This window comes from Sus scrofa, chromosome 7 (assembly GCF_054392235.1).
Source record: "Sus scrofa isolate SSC_HxYL_T2T_F1_AM1 chromosome 7, Sscrofa_HxYL_maternal_Yorkshire_Landrace_v2.0, whole genome shotgun sequence".
Taxonomy (NCBI): Eukaryota; Metazoa; Chordata; class Mammalia; order Artiodactyla; family Suidae; genus Sus; species Sus scrofa.
In genome coordinates, this window is record NC_139389.1 from 27,855,294 (window position 1) to 27,880,603 (window position 25,310).

A 25,310-nucleotide genomic window follows, 5' to 3' on the forward strand; every position below is an offset into this window, starting at 1 on the left:
TGTTGCTGTGGCTCTGTTGTAGGCCGGCAGCTACAGCTCCAATTTGACCCCTAGCCTGGGAACCTCCATATGCTGTGGGAGCAGCCCAAGAAAATGGCAAAAAGACAAAAAAAAAAAAAAAAGATACATGCGGTGTTCCTGTTGTGGCACAGTGATTAATGAATCCAATTAGGAACCATGAGGTTTTGGGATTGATCCCTGGCCTTGCTCAGTGGGATCCCGAGTTGCTGTGGCTGTGGTATAGGCTGGTGGCTATAGCTCTGATTAGACCCCTAGCCTGGCAAGCTCCATATGCTGCGGGAAGTGGCCCTAGAAAAGGCAAAAAGACAAAAAAATAATAATAATAAATTAAAAAAATGAAAGATACATGGATCTCTACACCCATAGCAGCAATGTTCACAATAGCCAAGACTTGGAAACAACCTAAATGTCCATCAGCAGATGAATGGATTAAGATGTAGGACACATACAAAATGGAATACTACTCAGCCATGAAAAAGAACAAAAATAATGTCATTTGCAACAACATGGATGCAACTAGAGATTCTCATACTAAATGAAGTAAGTCAGACAGAGAAAAACAAATACCATATGATATCACTTATACATGGAATCTAAAATGTGGCACAAATGAATCTATCTACAGAACAGAAACAGACTCACAGACATGGAGAACAGACTTGTTGTCAAGGGGGAGGGGGTGGGAGTGGAAAGGACTAGGAGTTTGGGGTTAATAGGTACAAACTATTACATTTAGAATGGATAAACAGGAGTTCCCGTCGTGGCGCAGTGGTTAACAAATCCGACTAAGAACCATGAGGTTGCGGGTTCGCTCCCTGCCCTTGCTCAGTGGGTTAACGATCCGGCGTTGCCGTGAGCTGTGGTGTAGGTTGCAGACGCGGCTCGGATCCCGCGTTGCTGTGGCTCTGGCGTAGGCTGGTGGCTACAGCTCCGATTAGACCCCTAGCCTGGGAACCTCCATATGCCGAGGGAGCGGCCCAAGAAATAGCAACAACAACAACAAAAGACAAAAAGACAAAAAAAAAAAAAAAAAAAAGAATGGATAAACAATGAGGCCCTACTGTATAGCACAGGGAACTATATCCAAACTCCTGTGATAGAACATGATGGATGATAAATATGAGAAAAAGTATGTGTGTGTATATACATATATCTGGGTCACTTTGCTGTACAGTGATTGCTGTACAGAGATTGACACAACACATAAATCAACTATACTTTAATAAATTTTTTTAATTAAAAAAAACCACAGTGCTGTAGCTGCGACCCAAGCCACAGCAGCGACAATACAAGATCCTGAACTGTTAGGCCACCAGGGAACTCCTGAAGAGGTATTTTATAGTTTGTCAGTCTACTATATCTATCTATCTATCTATCTATCTATCTATCTATCTATCTATCTATCTATCTATCTATATATATATTTTTTTTTCCTTTTTAGGGCCGCACCTGCAGCATATGGAAGTTCCTGGGCTAGGGGCTGAATCACAGCTGCAGCTGCTGACCTACACCACAGCCACAGCAATGCCAGATCCAAGCCGCATCTGTGACCTATGCTGCAGCTTATAGCAATGCAAGATTCTCAAACCACTGATTGAGGCCAGGGATTGAACCCATATCCTCATGGGTACTAATTGGGTTCTTAACCCTCTAAGCCACAACGAGAACTCCTTAAAATTATTTACATCATCTAAATTTTAAACCTAGCAATACCTAAGAGAATGGAAAGACAAGCCACAGAGACTAGGAGAAAAATGTCTGCAAATAACAGAGAAATCACTGTTATCCAAAATATACAAAGAATTTAAAATTCAACAATAAGAGGAGTTCCCGCTATGGTGCAGTGGATTAAGGATCCAGCATTTTGGCAGCTGTGGTGCAGGTCACAGCTGCAGCTCAAATTTGATCCCTGGCCCAGGAACTTGCATATGCCATGGGATGTGGCTTAGAAAAAAAAAAAAAAGAAAAAGAAAAAGTAAAAAACATAAAAGTTACAAGGACTTTGTCAACCTAATATACGATCTCAAATAGCAACAGTTAAATTAGGAATCACTCAGCCACTTTCAAAACATGCTTTTCAAAGTGATATTATTTTTCACACAGCTTTATTGAAGCAACATTGATATACAAAGAACTGCCCACAGCTGAGATATACCCTACATGCAAACACACAATGCTATAGGGGGACTGGGGGCCGCGCTGGGCAGGGATGGGTTAACCTCAGCACTTCCTCACATGAAACTACAGCAAGGCAGACACATTCAGAAGCCCTCTAGGAAAACAGAAGGCCAGGTTCTGAAGTCACAGCTTGGGGGCATGAACAAATCTTTCTTCACTCAGTCCCACACAAGTCAGCCTGTAGGAGAAAACATCAAGAATAAATTCAGGGAGTTCCCGTCATGGCACAGCGGAAACGAATCCGACTAGGAACCATGAGGTTGCAGGTTTGATCCCTGGCCTCGCTCAACAGGTTGTGGGTCCAGCGTTGCCATGAGCTGCGGTGTAGGTTACAGATGTGGCTCGGATCCCGCCTTGCTCTGGCTGTGGTATAGGCTGGCAGCTGCAGCTCTAATTAGACCCCTAGCCTGGGAACCTCCACATGCCATGGGTGCCGCCCTAAAAAGACGGGGAAAAAAAAAAAAAGGGAAGAAATTCACATCAGTCAGTGTTTTGCATTCTGAACAAACTTCCACTCTCAAAATTGTTCAAATCCAGAGAGTCCCCATAACCCAACCCTTCTCTCTCTTCAGGGTCTCCAGAGCCTCACTTTTGGAAGCCATGAGAAAAAATATAAAGACAACAAAAAAAGAAGCCATGAGAGATATGTTAGAGCCCTGGATCCTGTCTGCCTGGAGTAGAATAGTAAAGAACTGTGTCAGGGCCCATAGGAAGTGAGGGCTAAAGGAAGTACTATGGGCTAGGTGAGCCCCCCTAGTGGGCTCCATCAACACTCACTCTCTCAAGGGTCTCGCCCTCGCCCCTATATGCCTCCATACTTACTTGCAGCCTGAACATAGTTCCCTCTATTTCCACCTGTAGGAGAAAAACATCATGTGAGAAGCTGGAGGGTGGGGCTCAGGGCCTATAGGAAGACCCTGGTCCTGGACCCTAGGGAAGTTTCCAGAACTGGGAATGCAGAACCAATGCAGGATTGAGAAACCCAAGGAAAGAGACTGTGAGAGAATTATACTAAGCGCCTCCTGGAGGTGTGGCCTTAGCTGCTGGAAATCAGATCACCATTACCAGAATCATCAAGGGAAAAAATGTTCCTCTTTTACCCATGTTCTTTTCAAAAGAGTGTTAGCAAAAAGGGACTTCTTCCAGACTGGGAAAGTACGTGCACGTAGATGTTGCCTCCCAGTCCTGAGGCAAAATATTGGACATCTTCTGCCTTGAAACCCCTCCAGTGGCATAAGAAAACTCAGCTTTCACATCTTCCCTTACCTGAGTTCCTCTTTCTCCAGATCACAGTTCCAAGCACAGTGACCACAAGCACACTCACAGGAATGCAAATCATGATGAGGTTGAGGGACAGAGGAGGTGGCTCTGGGAACAGAAGGGAAGGTGAAGGCCCCTGACCACCCAGTCTAAGCTCTGACCCCCCCCAAAGGTCTACAGAAGGACTCCTGCTCTCTCTCTGTTTTCTTTCCTTCTTTTCCTTTTTTTTTTTTTTTTTCTAAAGGGCCTCACCCGTGGCATATGGAGGTTCCCAGGCTAGGGGGTCAAATCAGAGCTACAGCTGCCAGCCTAGACCACAGCCACAACAACAGGGGATCCGAGCCACATTTGCGACCTACACCACAGCTCACAGCAATGCTGGATCCTTAACCCTCTGAGTAAGGCCAGGGATTGAATCTTCCACCTCATGGTTCCTAGTCAGAATGGTTTCCACTGTGCCATGACGGGAACTCCCTGTTCTCGGTTTTCTGAGAACAAAATCCACCCCTTCATCTCCCTCCTTACCCCATCTCAGGGTGAGGGGCTCCTGCAGGCCCTCGTGCTGCACCTGGCAGGTGTAGCTCTGCTCCTCTCCAGAAGGCACCACCAGGGCCGCCCACTTCTGGAAGGTCCCATCCCCTGAAGGCCTGGTCTCCACGAGCTCCATGTCCTGGGTCTGGTCCTCCCCATCACGCTGCCAGGTCAGGGAGATCTCCTTAGGGTAGAAGCCCAGGGCCCAGCATCTTAGAGTGACTTTATTGTCATAGAAGGGGTGGCGGGTCACATGAGTCTTTGGAGGAACTGAGGAGAAAGGTGAGAAAATTTAGGAACTTTGCATTAACTCTCATGGGCCCCATGAAGGGGCACTCCTGTGACCACTCTGAGACTGGAAGGAACAACCAGGGTTGGGGGAGGGAATGCAAAACCCAGACACCAGCCTGGACTCCAGGATACGGGATAATTTCCTATGCCTTAGAAAGTTCTAGAAACAGGGCAAGACAGCTGAGGCTCCAGGGCTCTCTGTGGGACAACACAGACTTCTGGTCCTGACCTAAGTGGAAGACCAGTGACTCAAAAAACCTGGAGTCAGATTGCCAGTGAATTTGGGCATGGGGCAGAGAAGGAGGCCTGAGAAGGTAAGTCAGTAAGGCTTCGGCCATGGCCAAAGAAATCCGCTAATAAATTATTTCAGAGATCTCCTCCGCATCGAGAGACAGAATCCTTTAATTGTTCTGAGGTCCTCTGATAGAGGATCTGAAAACCACAGGTTCCAGTGGTCTTAATGTCAAGTCCATTTTTTCTCCCCTTCAGGTTGGGCCAGCTGGAGGTAGAGCCCCAGCGTGAAGTGAGATCTGGGAGGGCCCGCAGTCTACCTGCGCGCTGCAGCACGTCCTTCCCCTTCTCGAGGTACTTGCGGAGCCACTCCACACACTCGATCTCCAAGTATGCCCGATACTGTTCAGCTACTCCCTCCGCCTCCCACTTGCGCCGGATGATCTGAGCCACTGTACTGATCGCGGTCCAGGAGCGCAGGTCTTCATTCAGGACGATGTAATCGTCGCCGTCGTAGGAGAACTGCTCGTACCCTCGAAGGATGCGCCCGTCGGATCCCACGTCGCAGCCGGATACCCAAAGAAAGCTGTGCGACTCTGCCCCGCCCCCGCGGTTAGCTCCGCCCACCTAACCCGCCCCCTGCAAGACCTCACCCACCTAGCCTAGTTTTGCTCCAGCCCCACGCTCTGTGATTGGTCAGAGACCGTTCTTCTAAATTGAAAACAAAATCCAAGTGAATCCTAGCGGGCTCTTCCCAGACGAAAGGGCCTGACCTCGGGGTGAATCTTGGACCCAGAAACGCAGGGAGACCCCGGCTCGTGTAAGGGGGTGCAGGAACTTACCCGACTGGCTATGGTTGTGGTTGCCAATGATCACCCGCAGGTTCGATCTTGAAGCCTTCGAATGTTCTTTGGCTATATCAGTCTGACGATCCCAATATTCCCGCCCCTCCTGCTCCATCCACGGCGCCCGAGGCTCCACCCTTGGATTCGCGGCATCGCTGCTGAACCGTACGAACTGCGTGTCGTCCAAGAAACCGACAGAGCTGTAAAGGTCACTACCGTGGCCGGGCCGGGATACCAAAATATGGAGGTATCTTAGCGAGTGGGATCCTATAACAGGGAGGGGCTGAGGCCGGGTCTGACCCTTCTCCAGACGCGGGTCCTTGGGTCCGTGGTGAAGGTGGCCTGGAAGGGAGAAGGAGGTGAGAGAGTAAGTGAGACGGAAAAGGGGCACTAGTGAAAGAGAGGGTTTGAGGCTCGGAACGGACAGGCTGAGGGTCAGGACGCTGCGGGACCCGGGTGTTGGCTGTGGCCCAGGGTCGACAGAAACACATCTTCCCCGGGGGTCCTTCGCCCCAGCCAGTTGGTCCCCTCGCTCCTCCCTCGCAAAAGCCATTTTCTCTGGAAAAATATGCCTGGGTGATGCATCCAGGAAGTAATGTTTCCATTTTCTCTGGAAACTTGGTGAAGAAACAATAGTTCCTCTTTAAAACCGGGGCAGTTGTGCCTGGGGTACCACATAGAGATTCCTATAGGATCAGTTTTCGTTTTATTATTATTATTATTATTTTTGCTTTTTAGGGCCACACCCGCGGAATATGGAGGTTCCCAGGTTAGGAATCGCAGCTTTAGTCACTGGCCTACGCCACAGCCACAGCAACATCTGATCTGAGCCGCATCTGCGAACTACACCACAACTCAGGGCAACACTGGATCCTTAATCCACTGAGAGAGGTCAAGGATCAAACGTGCAACCTCATCATTCCTAGTCGGATATGTTTCCTCTGCACCACATGGGAATTCCTTTCCTGTTAACCATGATCTTAATAACCCTGAATGACTGGGAATCTAATCTGTAAAAGCAGCAGTTTTACCCTTCACCTATGTGTCTAAACACCCCTGTAATAATCAAAGTTCATAACTTCACTTTCCCAAACTGTGACTCTAAGTTTTTATGTTTTAAAATTACCTTCATTCCATAGCCCTGAGTTTTTCTGTGGGAGTGCCAGATGTATGCTCAGTACAAAGAAGCACTGAGCACACTTGTTCCTGCATAAGATCTGTGCCTGAGCTTTAATTTACAAAGGTAACTAAGTGATGATGGGGGAGACTAAAGCCACTGAAAGATTTTTTTATTACTTACATTTCCTGAATGGGGTGTGTGGGGGGGACCATGCAGGGCGACATAAGGAAGCACCAAGGCTGGTCAGGAGGCAGAGGTGAGAGAGAAAGCATGACTCAGAACTTTCAGTTTTCCTCGAGAAAAGCAAAGTAAGGATGAGGAAACACAGGATTGGCTGGTTGGTATAATGGCATTGGTGGGGTCTGGGAGATAGGGCTTGGCTCTGGGTGTCTGCTAGCTGACCCGGATAATTAGGATAATTAGGGCAGGGGGATAATGCCTCTTGGAGTATAAGACCTGATAGAAAAGGTGGTTCCAAATACAAGCTCTGGCTTGTCTAGTTTGCAAAGGGAAAGAGCTGCTCCTGGACAAGACTTTTGCTAAGAATTGGTCAGCCCTTGGAAGCAAGTCTCCCCCCGGTTATCCAGGCCACAGAAGCCAGAACATCAAGCATACAGAAAATATAATTTAGGAGTTCCCGTCGTGGCGCAGTGGTTAACGAATCCGACTAGGAACCATGAGGTTGCGGGTTCGATCCCTGCCCTTGCTCAGTGGGTTAATGATCCGGCGTTGCCGTGAGCTGGGGTGTAGGTCGCAGGCGCGGCTCGGATCCCGCGTTGCTGTGGCTCTGGCATAGGCCAGCAGCTACAGCTCCTATTCGACCCCTAGCCTGGGAACCTCCATATGCCGCAGGAGCGGCCCAAGAAATGGCAAAAAGACCAAAAAATAAATGAATAAATAAAAATAAAGGCATTAGTTTAAAAAAAATTTTGAAAAAAAATTCTATAAAAAAAGAAAATATAATTTAAACATTATATTTCAACCAGAGTGTACAAACTTATTTATTTTTAGGGCTGCACCCAAGGCACATGGAAGTTCCTCAGGGTAGATGATCAGGGGTAGGATTGTTGGATTATATGGTGTATGTAATATAACCGCACCTGATATCAATAATTTGATTTTCAAAGTGCTTGTGTCAATTTAAACTTTTACCAGGGATATTTATCCATTCACCTTGTTTTTGTGATTGTTCAAGAGGAAGGGTGTTCAGTAGAAGGGGAAGAAAAATAAATGTTGAAACCCATTTCTAGGGGTGAACATTACTTCCTGGATGCATCACCCAGGCATATTTTTCTCACTCAAAAAGAAGAAGAAGAAAGGAAAGAAATAAGCTAGGGATGAGGGAAAGAAAGCCAACAGACAAAAAGAAATAAAAGAACAACAGGACAAGAATTGGAAAAAGTAAGTATAAACAACAATCTTTTTTTTTTTGGAGCTGCACCCAAGGCATGTGGAAGTTCCCAGGCTAGGTGTTAAATTGGAGCTGCAGCTGCCAGCACACCCCACAGCCACAGCCACAGCAACTCAGGATCTGAGCCATATCTGAAACCTGCAGTGAAGCTCAGGGCAATGACGCCTAACACCTAGTTAAAAGTGTTAATCTACGATAACCTAGGTAACACTTTTATGGTACAAGAAATAAAACCAATTTAGATGATATCTAGAGAACAATAGAAACATAAAAGATATTTATTTATTTATTTATTTTGCATTTTCTTGAGCCTCTCCTGCGGCATATGGAGGTTCCCAGGCTAGGGGTCTAACCGGAGCTGTAGCCGTTGGCCTACACCACAGCCACAGCAATGCCGGATCTGAGCCGTGTCTGTAACCTACACCACAGCTCATGGCAACGCCTGATCCTTAACCCACTGAGCAAGGCCAGGGATCAAACCTGCAACCTTATGGTTCCTAGTTGGATTCGTTAACCACTGTGCCACGCCAGGAACTCCACTTTAGTTTTGTTGTATAGAAAATTACCTTAAAACTTAGCACCCTGGAGTTTCTGTTGTGGCTCACCAGTAATGAACCCAACTAGTATCCATGAGGGTGCAGGTTCGATCCTTGGCCCTGCTCAGTTGGTTAAGCATCCAGCATCGCCAAGAGCTTCGCTGTAGGTCGCAGATGTGGCTCAGATCCCAAGTTGCTGTGGCTGTGGTGTAGAGCGGCAGATGCAGCTCTGATTTGACCCCTAGCCCAGGAACTTCCATATGCTGCAGGTGCAGCCCTAAAAAGAAAAAAAAAAAAAAACTTAGTGTCTTAAAGCAACAAATATCATTAGCTTGAAGAGATACTAAATTTTAGACATGCCAAGAAGCAGATGCTAGTGGGAGAAGTTGGATAAAGAGGAGGATTTTACAAGATGCAATAATTAATAATAGGTCATTGATACACAAATGAAAATGATTTTGTTACTCCACGTGCTCCAAGAAGCAGCTGTCAAGATGAGATTAAACTCACCAATATCTTAGGTGAAATACTTGTCAGAGAATATGAAGAGGGAGGCAGAAAGTGCTGGGAGAGCCAGCAGACTCAGATGCCAAGTCTGACCCCTAGCAATGCACAGGAGGGAAGATCACCAGGCAATGAAGCGAAGCTGAGTAAGGCCATGGAGTATCTCCTATCACCAACAAACTGGGTGCCCCAATGTGATTTTTTTCTTTTTCTTTTTGCTTTTTAGGGCCGCACCCGCAGCATATGGTGGTTCCCATGCTAGGGGCTGAACCAGAGCTATAGCTGCCAGCCTACACCACAGCCACAGCCGCAGGGGATCGGAGCCACATCTATGACCTACACTACAGCTCACTGAGTAAGGCCAGGGATCGAGTCTGCACCCTCACGGATGTTAGTTGGATTCATTTCCACTTTGCCACAGCAGGAACTCCCCAATGTGATTTTTTTGTTTTTGTTTTTGGGGGCCGAAACTGTGGCATATGGAGGTTCCTAGGCTAGGGGTCTAAATCGGAGCTACAGCTGCCAGTCCACGCCACAGCAAAGCCAGATCTGAGCTGCATCTGCAACCTACACCACAGTGCACAGCAACGCCAGACCCTTAACCCACTGAGTGAGGCTAGGGATCGAACCCACAACCTCTTGTTTCCTAGTAGGATTCATTTCCGCTGTGCTGCAACGGGAATTCCCAATGTGATATTTTAATTGAAGTATAGTTGATGTACAATATTATATAAATTTCAGGTGTCCAACAATGATTCACATTTTTAAGGTTATATTTATAATTATTATAAAATGTTGGCTATATGCCCTGTTATACAATAAATACATCCTTGTAGACTACTTACTTTGTGCATAGTAGTTTGTACCTCCTAATCCCCTCCCATTATCTTGCCCCTCCCCCTTTCCCTCTCCCCACTGTTAAGCACTAGTTTTTCTTTCTTTCTTTTTGGCCATGGCTGCAGCACATGGAAGTTCCCAAGCTAGGATCAAATCCATGCCTGCGCCATAGCAGTGACAACCACTAGATCGACAGGTAACTCTAGTCTGTTCCTTCTTTGTTACATTCACTGGTGTTTTATTTTTCTGATTCCACATATGTAATATCATACAGATATTTCTCTGACTTACTTTAGTAAGCATAATACCTTCCAAGTCAATCCATGTTGCTGCAAATGGCAAATTTTCATTTTTATGGCTGAGTAGTATTCCGTGTGTGTGCGCATCTCACATATTCTTTATCCTTTTTTTTTTTTTTTTTCATTTCTTGGGCCACTTCCACGGCATACGGAAGTTGCCAGGCTAGGGGTCGAATCAGAGATGCAGCTGCCGGTCTACACCAGAGCCACAGCAACTCGGGATCCGAGCTGCGTCTGCAACCTACACCACAGCTCACGGCAACGCCGGATCCTTAACCCACTGAGCAAGGGCAGGGACCGAACCCGCAACCTCATGGTTCCTAGTCAGATTCGTTAACCACTGCGCCACGACGGGAACTCCTGTATCTTTTCTAATTAGTATTTTTGGGTTTTTTTTTCCGATATATACCCAGGAGTGAAATTGCTGAGTCATACTTTTAGGACTTTTTTGAGAAAACTCCATACTGTTTTCTACAGAAGCTACACCAATTTACAATCCCATCAAAAGTGCACAAGGGCCCTAAAAAAAAAAAAAAAAAAAAGGGAATTTCTGTCATGGTGCAGCAGAAGCGAATCTGACTAGGAACCGTGAGGTTGCAGGTTCGATCCCTGGCCTTGCTCCGTGGGTTTAAGGATCTGGCGTTGCTGTGAGCTGTGGCGTAGGTCACAGAAGCAGCTTGGATCCTGCATTGCCGTGGCTATGGCATAGGCCGGTCTGATTGGACCCCTAGCCTGGGAACCTCCATTTGCCTCGGGTGCAGCCCTAAAAGACAAAAGACAAAAAAAAAAAAAGTGTACAAGGGCCCTTTTCCCCACATCTTCCCTAATACTTATTTGTGTCCTTTTTGATGACAGTTATTCTTACAAGTATTAAGTGATATCTCATTTTTGTTTTAATTTGCACTAAAGATGATTAATGATGCTGAACATCTTTTCTTTTTTTTTTTTTTTTGTCTTTTTGCTATTTTTTTTTTGGGCCGCTCCCGCGGCATATGGAGGTTCCCGGGCTAGGGGTCGAATCGGAGCTGTAGCCACTGGCCTACGCCAGAGCCACAGCAACGAAGGATCCAAGCTGCGTCTGCAACCTACACCACAGCTCACGGCAACGCAGGATCTTTAACCCACTGAGTAAGGGCAGGGATCAAACCCGCAACCTCATGGTTCCTAGTCGGATTCGTTAACCACTGCGCCACAACGGGAACTCCTGAACATCTTTTCATGTGCGTTCTTAGCCATCTGTATGTCTTCTTTGGAAAAATGCCTGCTCAGGTTTTTTTTTGTTTTTTGTTTGTCTTTTTAGAGCCACACCTGTGGCATATGGAGGTTCCCAGGCTAGGGGGTCTAATCAGAGCTGTAGCCTCCGGCCTATGCCACAGCCACAGCAATGCAGGATCCAAGCAGTTTCTGTGACCTACACCACAGCTCACAGCAACACCAGATCCTTAACTCGCTGAACAAGGCCAGGCATTGAACCCGCAATCCCATGGTTCCTAGTCAGATTCATTTCCACGGTGCCATGACGGGAACTCCCTCCTATTTTAATAGTTACTAATTTTGCTTTTAATTTATAAATGTGGTTAGTTTTACGTCAGTGTTCCTTGCGGGTTGTTTAACCTCATACTAGGTAGGTTCCCGTATCTGTAACAACAGTAGTTTAGGCCTTTTATGTACCAATAATTAAGACTTTAAGCCGTGCACACACTGTACTTCAAAAATGATCCATGCATAACCCTATTCCTGAGACACGAGAGAAATCTCCAAAACTGAGAAGTGGGAACCTGCCAGCTAAGGGGGAACATAAGGTCTTTGACCTCATCTAAAGTTGGAAGCCTGAGGAGTTCCCATCATGGTGCAGCCGAAATGAATCCGACTAGGAACCATGAGATTGCAGGTTCAATCCCTGGCCTTGCTCAGTGGGTTAAGGATCCAGTGTTGCCATGAGCTGTGGTGTAGGTGGCAGCTATGGCTCTGATTTGACCCCTATTCTGGAAACTTCCATATGCAGTGGGTGCGGCCCTAAAAAAGCAAAAAATAAAGTTGAAGGCCTCATCACCCCACCCCCAAGTGTAAGAACGACTGATCTCCAGGAAGCTCTCCCTCTCTGGTTCCCAGACCCCCACCACCACACAACACAACAGAGGCCATCTTGCCTCACAATTCAGTGATGTCCTGGTACCGAGGCAGCTAGCAGCTGTCCCCCCTCCAGCAACCTTGCTTTCTGAGGCATGCTTTTTCTCAGATCCTACCTTTTCCCTGATGATCACAGCTGAAACCATCCTCCGGCTTCTGAACCTCTGCCCATGGCCTCAACAGGACATTTCAGCACTCATGGCGGGAAGTCCAAAATGTATCCACAGGGCTCCCACACCGGAGGCGAACAGGGCTTCTGTTCTGGTGCAGATCAGATGGGAGGGCTCACCAGCTCAACAGAGCTTGAAACCTACACCAGTGTCCAATGTACAGTGCCCAGGCTTACCAGAGAAGGCACCCCACTCCCCACAATATGCAAGGCATGCCAGGGACAGGGAAGAATGTCACTCTGGGGCAGCAAGAAGAGAAAAGGGAAATAGAATCAATACTTGAGTCAGGTCAATTGGTACAAGCTTTCCAGTCTGACAGACCTGGGCGTGAGTCCTCCAGGCTTTTCCACCAACCAGCTGTGGAGCCTCGAGCACATCCGCCCCCGAGCTGGTCCCCACCCATGTTCAGCTAAATGAAATTTTCTGAGCATTTCCTCATCTGCCAACCAGTAATGTAATTCCTACCTTGCAGAATGGAGAGGAACAAGTGAGAAAACAGTGCCGAGAAAAAGACGCAAGACGTGGTCAGCTGGGCACCAGAGTTCTAAAGCAAGTTCTGCCTAACCTGGCAGGGAAATTTTCACATCAAGGAACACGAGTTCCTGGACTCTGTCTGGGGCCAGGTTAGGAGGCGGGTGGGTGGGTGCAGCAGAGCAGGGCAGGGGCAGGGCCAGGCACTGAAGCGAGGCCACAGCCCGGAGGGAACCAGTTCCTTGGTGGCCTTTGGGTGGCTCAGACAGCTCCCTGCCTCACCCGCCATGATCCTCCCTCTGCCCTGGCTCTCCCGATGTTGCTGCCGTGGTCTCCTGCCATTCTGGCCCCCGGTACTCCAGGGTACCTGGAGGTGCTGCTCCCAGGGTTCCAAGGCAAACAGAGAAGACGCTAGCTCCGACGGCCTTGGGAAGATGTCCCCCTCCAGGGTAAGTGGCACCAAGAGTGAGGGTGTAGCGCAGGGAGCGCAAATTCATACGCGGGGGGGGGGGGGGGGCAGGGAACCGCACCGTGTACAAGCCAGCTGAAAGCAGGGGAACCCTACCTATGGAGCTGTGTCCAGCCCCCACCCTCAATTCCCCATCACCCTCCCTGCCCCCACCCCACTCCACTCCAGGCGCCCTCTACCTGCACCCCTCCCTCCCTGCACAGTCCAAGAAGTCCTTGAACAGGAACTTCCCCTCATTTAACAGTTAATTATTTCTCAGGGGGGTTGGGACAGCCAGTCCTCCCCTTCCCATCACATCACATAAGACATCCAGTTACAGCCCCTGGGCTGTGAGCTCTCATTTCCCTCCCAAACCTAAGCTTAAAACAGGAAGCTACCTTGGCTTTGCAGTACAGATGACCTTAAACTAATGGCGCTGGAAAAACAGGAGCAGGGCAGAATTCCTGACTTCCAGGTGGCCCCAGCCCCCTGCCCCGGCTGATGCTCCCTCCCTAATGCCCCCTCTCCCAGGAGCCCGAGCCCCGCCCCACAGCTGAGCTGACCCAAGCTGAGGAGTTGCTGGAGCAGCAGCTGGAGCTGTACCAGGCCCTGCTGGATGGGCAAGAGGGGGCCTGGGAAGCACAGGCCCTGGTGCTCAAGATCCAGAAGCTGAAGGAACAGATGAGAAGACACAGAGAGAGCCTGGGAGAAGATGCCCAAGCCTCCCACTAGTTCCAACTTCAACGCTCTCCAACTGGAAACACTGTGCCCACCCCCTCCAGCCCTTCAATCAAACATCCCAGCCTCTCCTAAGCCACTAAGAAAACCAAATAAACCACTACAAAGGGCCAGAAGTTGGAAGATAGGGAGGAAGAACCGTGGTACAGCCTTTTAATCACACCCCCCCATGTGCCCCCTCCCACTGACCTTGGCCCAAAAGCAGGGTATACTGTCCCTGCAGGAATTTACTTTGGATTGTGCCCTAAAACAATCTCACCCCAAATCCAATAAAGGGACGGAGCGCTTACAGATACCACAGACGCTTGTGTTTTTTAGTTTTGTTAAAAAAATTTCTGACAAATCGGGAAATGGGGGTTTAGGAGTGGTGGTGATGCAAAAGAGGGAAGCCATGGGTTGGGGGTTAGGGGTTGTCAGGGGTAGGTGGCAGTAGTGTCTCCTTCACCCCCATGCTTGGTGTCATCTCCTGCAGAGGGATAGACTTTCTCATTCCCGAATGGTGGGTGAGTCCTCTACCGCGTCTGTTCAACTGAAGAAAAAACACGGCACAGTTAGAATAAGGCATTGAAAAGGAAAGGTGAGGCTGGCAAAAACATAACCCCCAATACATACAGATATTTGTGTAGCCTATGGGTCAGAGAATAGATTTGGGGGTAGAAAAGGGGAACCAATTTGATGAGGAAACACAATGTAGAGAGATCAACTAAAAATCTCAGCAAGGAGTTCCCATCGTGGCGCAGTGGTTAACGAATCCGACTAGGAACCATGAGGTTGCGGGTTCTATCCCTGCCCTTGCTCAGTGGGTTAAGGATCCGGCGTTGCCGTGAGCTGGGGTGTAGGTCACAGACGCAGCTCGGATCCTGCGTTGCTGTGGCCCTGGTGTAGGCCAGCGGCTACAGCTCCGATTAGACCCCTAGCCTGGGAACCTCCATATGCCGCGGGAGCGGCCCAAGAAATGACAAAAAGACAAAAAGACAAAAAAAAAAAAAAAAAAAAAAAAAAAAATCTCAGCAAGCCATCAGAATGAGGATGGGGAGAAGATGGATGATGAATCTGTCCAGTACCCGACTATGCACAAAACACTTCAAGAAAAACCTGTTAAGGGGAGTTCCCGCCCTGACACAGTGGGTTAAGAATCCAACTGCAGCAGCTTGGGTTGCTGCGGAGGCACAGGTTTGATCCCCAGTCCAGTGCAATGGGTTAAAGGATCTGGCACAGCCGCGGCTGAGGCTCAGACTCAAACCCTGGCTAGGGAACTTCCAAAAAAACAGAAAGGAAAAAAATGGAAAAGTCCGTAAGGAACAAGGAGAATCTAAAGGGTTAGGGGAGCCAGTTTCACGAGATCAATACTCACTGTAGGAGGAAATGTCTATCTCGTCAGGCAGCTCACTAATATTGACTTCAAAGCGATCCTGCACGTCATTGAGGATCTTGGCATCATTCTCATCTGACACAAATGTGATGGCCAAGCCCTTGGTGCCAAATCGGCCGGCTCTGGCCACCTAGAAGGGGAGAGACGATAGAACTGGCAGACCCCAAAAAAGGAAGACACCCAAAGGGAGGGGTAAAGACATAAGCTCTGAAGACAAAGGAACTAGGGGTGGGAGAGGACACGGATGCCTTCTAGGTATGCGGTTTACCCGATGCAAGTAGGTGTCAGAATCCTCAGGCATGTCGTAGTTGAAGGCAATGTTCACCCGCTCGATGTCCATGCCTCGGCCAAACAGGTTGGTAGCCACAAGAATTCGTCGTTGAAAATCTTTAAACTGCTGATACCGAGAAAGCCTTTGTGAGAAAGGAAAGCAGAAAAATGTTGAGATTCCCTTATCTCAAGTCTTTCTTCCTCCCAAGGACACAAAGCACCTTCCCCAACATCTGACTCACCTCTCCTCCTGGGGCATCCCACGGTGGATGGCAATGGCTGGGAAGTTCTGCTCCACCAGGAGCTGGGCCAGGGCAATGCAGCGCTGCACAGACTTCACAAATATCACCACCTGTGTGCGCGCATGTGTGTGTATGTGAGAGACTGGGGGGAGACGCGCATCCGTGAGGGGATGAGTGACAGAGATTATGTGCAAGTTCTCTAAAAGAATTCCTCTTAGTCCTCATCACATATTTCCTCTTCTGCTCTAAATATAACTTAGCCTTTCCCTCTCGCCTCTGATTTTTCCTGAGCAGACAGATATTCTGCAGAGAAGGTATGGAAAAACAGTAACCAAAATTACCACACATTTTAGGACACAAGGACAAAGCCACCTCACGAGAGAGTGCTCAAAATCAGAATTAAGGTCTGGAAAGACCACGACCAAGATTCTCATTCTCCAAAACATCAAACATCAAGGAACCCTAATTCTGGAGAGCAATTTTCGGTGCAAAAAAAAAAAAAAAATCACACAAGTGGTGCAACACTTCTCTCTCGGTAATAGTACAAGAAACAAATAAGTTTAAGAACTTAACAGGTCTAATACATTCTGGGACCTTCACCCACTTATTAACTCTCTTCAAGGATTTTATAATTTGAGGTGTATTTTGTTGAGTATGGAACAGAAAAGCAGTTCCCACCATGCTCGTGCTCAGCCCCACAAAGACATTTTTCTCCTCATTCACAGAACTTCTCCACCATTTTCTTCCACGTGACACACATGGTTTCCTCAATAAAAGGGTCCATAACACAGGTTTCTGCAAGTTAGAGATGTGCTCATTCACTCTCCCTTCTGGACCTTGGAACAACTGACCTGGTTGAACTCAAGGACATCCAGAAGATCAAAGAGCTTCCGGTTCTTCTCGTTGTCCTTCAGTTTCACGTAGTACTGCTGCAACCCATGCAGCGTCAGCTTCGTCTCATCATCCACGAAGATCTCCATTGGCTGGGGGGGAGGGGGGAGGGAGGGGGTGGGGAACGGGAGGAGGGCAGAGTGGGGGGGTTAAACCTGGGGGGGTGGAGGAAGTTGATCTCCAATACACCCCATGGGGGGATGGGGAGGAGAGAGAAGATTGAAAACCCAACCCCACCCCCAAAAATACCTATTTTAATGTGGTCTTTCCCAAATTAAGTTAATTTCCTCCCCATCAGTTGAGTTTTAAGACGGCCCAACTGAAAAGTGTCATGGGAAAGGAACTCTGCAGGGAGGAAAAGGCACAGCGTAACCACCCAATGGCAAGGTGCCATTACCTCAAATGGAGGTGGTGGAGGAAAGAAAACAATGGGAAGTGATTTTCAGAAGACAACATGAACCAAACACCTGGGAAATGATGGGAAACAGCGACTCAAGGTCTGAGTAACTCTATCCAAGCTGGTCATAATATGGGAGAGAGGATAAGGACTGCTCCATTTGAGTAATCTCTACACTAGGAGAATCATATCCTCATTAGAAAGGTGGGCATCTTAAAGATCGGAATGTTTCAATGGATGTAAATCAAAATGCCACAAAAAGACAAAAATCACGTAAGATGAGTAACAACCTGCCCTCAGACCACAAAGTTGTACTTTTAGACAAGACTGGTCTTTGAACTAAGAATCAAACCAACTACAGTGTCATATGGAAGGTATCAGTAAGTGGTGCTAAGAAGTCAAATTCAGAGCAGCAGTTACTCATCTTAAAAAAAAAAACCCAAAAAACCACACAACCCTTAAAGGGAAGGAAGATAGCATAAAAAAAGGTGGGAACCAACACAAGATTCAACTCTAAAGCCCAACTTTCCTAGCACTCCTAACTTGGGGACATGGCTTAACATGAAGGATCCAGGGTTTAAGATTTCAGGAAAGGATATGTCATGGGAGAACACCAGAAGCCCAATCCCCAAAGGCAGACTAGCAAAGGCAGTCTTTCCAAAGAGAAGCTCCATGGCCTCCTTCAAATCTAACTTGAGCCCCAAATATAGCTAAACAGTGAGTTATCGTCCCACAGGGAGGAGCAGAGCAGGGAGGGAAAGAGCACACTCCACTGCTTCTACAGCTGACCACTTAGTCCCAGACCCTAACACCCACCTGGTCACATCCAAGTGGAGCTCCTCACTTTACCTTTCCCATATCCCTCTCAGTATTAAAAAAATGTTTAAAAAAAGAAAAAAAAAAAAAAAATCTACCACCCCATTCAGAACACCCCCCACCCCCAAACACAAATGGAGGGAAACAAGGAGCACGGCACGCCTTGGGTTCAGGAAAAAAACCGGGAACGGAAAAAGAGGCTGGTTTGGTCCTCAGCTTCCTGGTCAGGTTCCCCGCGGCTTCCGCTGCCGCCATCCACCGCCGGTGCCGTCGCATTCCCCCGCCGCGCCACGATGCTTCTCTGCTGCCGGCTCACATCGACCGAGGTTCCGGACGGGTGCGAGGAGGTACGGATGGGAAGGAGTAGGGACTCGGGGACTGAGGTGCCAAAGGCCCCCACCCCTGGAGGTGGGGAGGGAGTGGATTCATTTGCGCTGTTCGCTCTTCTTTTGGACAGGCCCTGCCAACTGTCTGTCCCTCTCTTGCTCTCCTGCCACCGGGAGGTTACGAGTTTGGGGAGCAGAAGGCTCCGGTTGTATGCTCGATGCCACCTTGAGGGTGCGTGGCTGTAGGGGGTATGTAGGAGACGATGGGTGGGTGGTAGGGCAGAAAATCCTGCCCTCCCCCAAGAGGGAGAAGAGGTTCAAAAATGCTGTGATTGGAAAAAAAAAAAAAAAGTCGAACGCTACCCGCTCTCACATTAACCCGACCAAGTCTTCCGGAGTTTCCCTGGCGCCGCGCAGACCCTAACACTAACTGTCTCTGCCTCTGTGTGTCTCTTCAAGGAGTCAGCCCTCTCACATGGGCACATGCCCCCTTCTTGGCGACTGAAGGACAAGGGAGTCTGGAGGAAGAGGGCGCGGAAGGGGAGGAGGCAGCGGGCGGGGAGTGGAGGGAGAGAAGGTAGAAGGGTATTTACGTCTTGCATGAACTTGCGGCAGACTGGACGAATCTCTTTGCTCAAGGTAGCACTGAACATCATGACCTGCTTCTCGTGGGGGGTCATGCGAAAAATTTCCTGGACATCCCGACGCATGTCTACGAGAAAAAAAAAGATTGAAAGAGTCTAGGAGGAGGCAAGCATGTGTCATAAAGACAGACCAGGGACAGGCTTCCCAGTGAGGTGAAGAGCGCTGATGACAGATAAGGAAGTCTCATTTCAGGGGAAGTTGTGCCTCAGGTCTCTCTACTCTATCTCCTCCAACCACCAGGGACACATCCATAGTAGTACCACAGGAAAAAGCAATGGATTTGGGACCAGATTCCAGCTCTTTGTATTCTAACCACACAAGAAATCAGATGAAACCCCAAAGCCCACAATTAGGAAATGGAGATAAAGCCCACTGCAGAGGCTCACAAAGATAAGTCCTTCAAAAAATACTTTACAAGGCCCTTCTCCCAACTCCTCTCTCTCCAAGTCCCAACTGTCTACAAGTATCAAGCACCAATTACACTGCAGCTATCAGAGGCCATGTCATGCTTTCTCTGGATCACACTGACCCAACCAGTCAGGCAAACATGATAGCTCTACCTGGAACACACCTTAGAGCCTGCCATCTACGACAGCCAAAGATCACTTGCATTGACTCATCCATGGTGCTAGGTCCCCATCCTTACTCTCTCATTCACCAAACTTATGCTCTTATAAAAAATCCTTCTTTCTTGAGAGTTCCTGTTGTGGCTCAGTGGTAACGAACCCAACTCACATCCACGAGGACACGGGTTTGCTCCCTGGTCCCCAGTGGGTTAAGGATCCAGCGTTGCTGTGAGCTGTGGTGTAGGTTGAAGACAGGGCTCAGATCTGGCATTGCTGTGGCTGTGGTGTAGGCTGGCAGCTATAGCTCCAATTGGACCCCTAACCTGGGAACATCCACATGCCAAAGGTGCAGCTGTAAAAAAAAAAAACAAAATAAAGTAAAAATACAAAAATTACTTTTCCTTGACCCCATTTAGCACACTGGAATACCACGCCACAAAAACTCCCACAAACTCTCCGTGGTAATCCTGGAATTTAAGTCTAGAGACCCAATCAGCTCTAAGGTCTCACAGTATGTGCTGAACTGAGAATGCCAAGAGTAAACTATCTCCTCTTCCCGTTTATTTTCTCCCCTATGACACCTACTATAAAGATTTAGAAACGAAAGAAAGGTGATGTGACTGTGTAATGAAAAACATTATCACAGAAAGGAAGAACACCCTTCTCCTTAGGCACCAAGGATGCTTAAAAAGCCTAACAAAGACCACCCAGGGAAGCCAGAGCCATCAGTCATGGGTGATAGATTAAGAGTCGTCCTGGCACAGATGTGCTCCAGTATCAAATAAACATCATTTGGCTCCAAAAGGCAACTCCCAGGTCACTAGCCTAGTCCCAGCACTGCTACTCACCGAGTTGTTCAAGCATCTTGTCACATTCATCCAAGATAAAGTGTTTAATGTGTTTGAGGTTGAGGCTCTTATTTCGAGCCAGGGCTAGGATGCGGCCAGGGGTCCCCACGACAATATGCGGGCAGTTCTTCTTCAGCACCTCTTCATCCTTCTTGATAGACAGACCACCAAAAAACACTGCGACCTGCCAACCCACAAAAAGAGAGTATCTCACAAAGAAGGAAAGAATTCAAGGTTGAGAAATCTTAACAATGGAAAGTGTTTCCGGGTTTTCAATTTTTAGACAACCTAGAAAACTACTAAAAAGACAGAAAATAAAAGCTACCAAAACCAACAATATAAGAGTACAGATATTCGGAGTTCCTGTTGTGGCGCAGTGGTTAACGAATCCGACTAGGAACCATGAGGTTGCGGGTTCGGTCCCTGCCCTTGCCCTTGCTCAGCGGGTTAACGATCCGGCATTGCCGTGAGCTGTGGTGTAGGTTGCAGACGCGGCTCGGATCCCGCGTTGCTGTGGCTCTGGCGTAGGCCGGTGGCTACAGCTCCGATTGGCCCCCTAGCCTGGGAACCTCCATATGCCGCGGGAGCGGCCCAAGAAATAGCAACAACAACAACAACAACAAAAGACAAAAAGACCAAAAAAAAAAAAAAAAAAAAAAAAGAGTACAGATATGCTTACACACACAAGTAAATACAGCTTTCAAACTATATTTAGAAAATTAACACAATTTTCGAATTTTAGAATGGCATAAATAAGCTAAATAACCTTTCACGGAAAAGTCAAAAAGGCCTGTATGCTGACAAACTGAAAAAACTGCCTAATACTTGGTTTCACAGAATCATCAGAACAACCACAACAAAAAATTAACTAGTGGTATTCTATGACATATAATCAGATGGGCAAACAATCTTTTCATTCTAAGGCCCTCTGGATCGCATAAACATTTTTACCGTGCACAAGTGCCACCATCACTTCTTCGCTTTTTGTTTGTTTTTTGTCTTTTTGCCTTTTCTAGGGCCACTCCAGTGGCATATGGAGGTTCCCAGGCTAGGAGTCGAATCGGAGCTGTAGCCACTGGCCTACGCCACAGCCACAGCAGTGTGCGATCCGAGCCATCTCTGCAACCTACACCACAGCTCACGGCAACACCGGATCCTTAACCCACTGAGTGAGGCCAGGGATTGAACCCGCAACCTCATGGCTCCTAGTCAGATTCATTAACCACTGCGCCATGATGGGAACTCCCTACTATCACTACTTTGGTTTTAAACAAATTACTTTTACTTTAAAACTATTACTTCAACGTTACTAGTTTTAAACGTAAAATAACTGAGAAAATTTTAACAATCTGAACAAAATTACTATTTTTTTCATTTCAGGAAAAGGTAAAGTTACATACATCAATGCTTCTCAAACTCTACCCGAGGATCTTGTTAGAATGCATATTCAGGAGTTCCCATCGTGGCGCAGTGGTTAACGAATCCGACTAGGAACCATGAGGTTGCGGGTTCGGTCCCTGCCCTTGCTCAGTGGGTTCACAATCCGGCGTTGCCGTGAGCTGTGGTGTAGGTTGCAGACGCGGCTCGGATCCCGAGCTGCTGTGGCTCTGGCGTAGGCCAGTGGCTACAGCTCCGATTCGACCCCTAGCCTGGGAACCTCCATGTGCCACAGGAGTGGCCCAAAGAAATAGCAAAAACACACACACACACACACAAAAAAAAGCATATTCACACTCACATGAATCAGAATGCTGCAAATACCACAGAAATTATAATGCATATCCAAATGAGCCCTAGAATATAAATCTCTTCCACACCACAACTGCAGCAACTTACTATGTATTGGGTGTAACTGAGATTCATGTGTAGGGGTTTAACCCCTGTGGGACATGCAGACAGCTGCTCTAACAAGTCTCTAATGCCTCCGACTCCCCATACCCTCACCCTCCCAGGTCCCCTTACCCTGGCTTACCTTGACATTGGGCATGTATTTAGAGAAGCGCTCATACTCCTTGCTGATCTGAAAAGCCAACTCCCGAGTGTGACACATCACCAGTACAGACACCTAGGGGGGAGTAGATGGAGAGACACATACAATATATCCCTTCAGGTATGTCACAAAAGCACACCTGGCAGATCACAACTGACTATAGTTTGGAGCTCTAAACCATTAACCCCATGATTACTACAGAACATTCCCCACGGCTGTCAGTCAAGAATGAGAGGTCACCTTAGCAACAAGCACTGGTGGCTCTGAATGCATCATGGAGCTGACACAAACACCCTTCCCGAACACTGCAAACCAAAATGCCTCCTCCAGCACTTTCCCCAAGCATACCTGCCCAGTAACTGGCTCCAGCTGTTGCAGTGTAGCCAGCACAAACACCGCTGTCTTCCCCATGCCTGACTTGGCCTGGCATAGGACATCCATTCCCAGGATGGCCTGAGGGATGCATTCATGCTGAACTATAAGGAGGGGGGAAAAAGGATAATTAGACTTCAGTCTCCAGCTAACTTGGCCAGCTTTTTCACCATGCCAAACCCGTTTCTCTCTACTCAATTCTTAAATGGTTCTTGTCGATTTCCAGACCCTTTCTACCTCTGCTCCCTCGAGTAATCAAAGTAATCCCCAAATCAGACCTTCCCAGTTCCTTCTAACATTGGCCTCCTCCAGTTCCAGACCCCCACAGTCCTGCTAACAACCCTCTTGCACCTACCAATTGCTTGCCTTAGGTGCTCCTGACTCTGTCCGAATGTTTCTTAATCTGTAACAATCCATGACTTTTGAGTGCCTGCCACAGGCCATTTCTCCTACTTAGGCTGTCATGCTTTGGGTCACATAACCCTGCAACCTTGGACAAAATGAAGGACTTGGTACCTGACCCAAAGCCAGCCACCTTTAGACCAGCCATAACGGTTTCCAGAGACCAGAGCTGGCTTGGCTCAAGAGTCCAACCAGCTCCTCTCTGGAAATTTTAAATTAAAAGTCAAAGAAACAAAATTAAAAACAAGCAGACAAGGAGAAAAGCCAGTCACAAGATGAAAAACAGATCTCTATCTAAATTACTTTTACATCACTAGCACTTACTTGTCACCATGAATGAAAAACCAACCTATATATAACTCTTTCTACTGCTAAAACAGTTTTTGGTACTTCTTCCCTAATCTATCTTATATAATTCCGTATCACTAAAAGACCATAACCATGCTTCTCACATCCTTTAAAAGTCTGAGGAAAATTTACCTTCTGATGGATGCTCAAAGCCACAGTCAACAATGGCCCGGAGCAACTCTGGCTTGAGCAGGAAGTCACGAAAGCCAGAGCTGTGGATGGAGACATAGGAGCCCTTGACATCCTTCTTGGCAGGGGCCTCAGCCCCATCTCCCCCAGCTGCTGTCTCCACCTCATCGTCTTCATAATCCAAGAGCTCATTGTCCACATCGTTCTCTGCCATAACTGGGCCGGCAGGGGGAGAAGGGGAGGCGTCTCCGGCTGGGTTCACACAGAATAAGACAGGGGAGAGTGGAGGCTCGAGGAACAGGAGAGGAAAAGAAATACTAGTTTCTGACAGAAGAGCTAGGGAAAAAAACCAGAGAGAAGACTCATCAGTCATGAGCAGAGCCTTAGCCACCTCTTCCATCCCCACACTTTCCACTTTCCCTAAACTATGAAACATTGAAAGTAACAAAAAAAACCCACAAGAATTAAAAGGGAAAAGCAAACGTAATACAGGGAATGAAAAAAGTGGTCCCAGAGGAGGTGATTAGGACACAGGTTCCCCAAAACCTCAGCTCAAAGAAGCAGAAACCCGGAAGTTGGAAGGGCAAGATCAGCTTACAAATCCCAGGTCTGTGACAGCAGCAAAGAAAGAAAGAAAGAAAAAAAAAAAAAAAACCATGAAAAGCAGAACATAGATAATGACTTAAGAACGGAGAATGAAAACGACAAAATGACAGGCCCTCAAGATCTTGTGCTTTCCCTACGAAGTGTACAATCTCAACTTCTAATACAGCAGCCATCAGTCAAGGGTGATAGATAAAAGTCGTCACTGCGCAAAGCTCTCACTTTTCAAAATGAAAACATCATGTGGCTGCCACCCACCTCTCCTCAGCACTCCAGCCTCCCACTCCTCAGTAACCGCCTTCTGGCGTTTAAAGGCCTTGGGTAACTTATGGCGGGGGGAGGGGTCTAGAGAAATGCCAGACCGGGAAAAATTCATCCCCCCAACAAACAATGAATGAAAAGCAGGCCAATAACTAAGATGAATCCTCTTTCCAGTTAATAAGTAAAACCTTCGTCACCATTGCGTTACTCTTCAGGCCTCACCCCCTTTCCGAAAAACACATTGACACCATTCCTAAACAATTAAAACGCTCTAAATAATAGTGGGAAGGCCGAAATGAGAAAAGTTCAACTAGGCCCAGAAGCCGCCGATTCCCACTACCGCGAGCCGACAACGCAAAAATAAGCGGGAGGATGAAAAGAGCCCCGCCCTCCGCAAATGCCCAAGGCCAGAGGACGCCTAGCGTCACCTCTCATCGCCGCTGGGGCCTCCGATTAAGCAGGCGCCCACTGGAGGAGCGAAGAGTAAAGGAAACACAATGGCGCCAGGGCCACCATCTTGGACTTCCCCCCCTCCCCCGCGCGCCGCTTCCCTGCCTCCGCCCCCCCCAACCTTCTTGCTCTTGAAAGGAATGTATGCGGTGGAAGTAACAACTCAATCAGACCCCGGCGACCAGACCGTAGCTTGTACAAGGGTTATCAGGAGCCCTTGCGACGGGATGGCCGCAGAGAAACGCAGATGGAGTCGGATTGTGCTGAAAGCCAAACCTTACCTGAACAAGGCGAAGGCGTATGGCGGCGGCAACAGCGACGAAGGAGGGAATCTGCCTTCACTTCCGGTTCCCCGCTCCCC

At 47.9% G+C, this 25,310-nt stretch overlaps 3 protein-coding genes and 2 non-coding genes across 16 annotated transcripts; 1 reads left to right on the plus strand and 4 right to left on the minus strand.

Annotated features, from left to right (window-relative positions):
- Nucleotides 1-2,093: 2,093 nt before the first annotated feature.
- SLA-6 (MHC class I antigen 6) lies at nucleotides 2,094-5,702 on the minus strand (the record flags this gene model as incomplete). The annotated part of the gene is given in 6 exon segments (NM_001113704.1): nucleotides 2,094-2,377; nucleotides 3,022-3,054; nucleotides 3,466-3,567; nucleotides 3,985-4,260; nucleotides 4,833-5,108; nucleotides 5,355-5,702. Coding segments are annotated over 6 exon segments (1,040 nt in total), but the record flags the coding sequence as incomplete, so codon positions are not given.
- A 7,369-nt stretch (nucleotides 5,703-13,071) lies between these two features.
- Nucleotides 13,072-14,321, plus strand: MCCD1 (mitochondrial coiled-coil domain 1). The gene is made up of 2 exons (XM_001928888.5): nucleotides 13,072-13,284; nucleotides 13,815-14,321. Exons 1-2 carry the CDS (start codon nucleotides 13,123-13,125, stop codon nucleotides 14,013-14,015), a joined length of 363 nt encoding a protein of 120 aa, XP_001928923.3. The 5' UTR covers nucleotides 13,072-13,122; the 3' UTR covers nucleotides 14,016-14,321.
- Nucleotides 14,322-14,326: 5 nt separating this feature from the next.
- Nucleotides 14,327-25,283, minus strand: DDX39B (DExD-box helicase 39B). 12 transcript variants are annotated; one of them, XR_014809122.1, is made up of 12 exons: nucleotides 25,231-25,283; nucleotides 23,639-23,971; nucleotides 23,112-23,246; nucleotides 22,733-22,860; nucleotides 22,367-22,459; nucleotides 20,395-20,578; nucleotides 18,929-19,047; nucleotides 16,757-16,888; nucleotides 15,906-16,208; nucleotides 15,662-15,806; nucleotides 15,376-15,523; nucleotides 14,327-14,550 (listed from the first exon to the last, which is right to left on the minus strand). XR_014809122.1 is itself a non-coding variant. In XM_084966773.1 (12 exons), the coding sequence occupies exons 4-12, from the start codon at nucleotides 22,823-22,825 to the stop codon at nucleotides 14,534-14,536; spliced, it is 1,041 nt and encodes a 346-aa protein (XP_084822899.1). In that variant the 5' UTR covers nucleotides 22,826-22,860; nucleotides 23,112-23,246; nucleotides 23,639-23,971; nucleotides 25,231-25,283; the 3' UTR covers nucleotides 14,327-14,533. The 12 variants fall into 12 exon arrangements, 9 of the variants coding, with proteins under 9 accessions (XP_084822899.1, XP_084822901.1, XP_084822900.1 ...); XM_084966773.1 differs by having other exon boundaries at nucleotides 15,906-16,015; XM_084966775.1 differs by having other exon boundaries at nucleotides 15,906-16,015; nucleotides 25,071-25,283.
- Nucleotides 20,267-20,343, minus strand: LOC146401471 (small nucleolar RNA SNORD83). Its single transcript, XR_014811723.1, has one exon. It is a non-coding gene; the product is annotated as a small nucleolar RNA SNORD83 (small nucleolar RNA).
- Nucleotides 24,409-24,486, minus strand: LOC146401472 (small nucleolar RNA SNORD83). Its single transcript, XR_014811722.1, has one exon. It is a non-coding gene; the product is annotated as a small nucleolar RNA SNORD83 (small nucleolar RNA).
- Nucleotides 25,284-25,310: the final 27 nt, after the last annotated feature.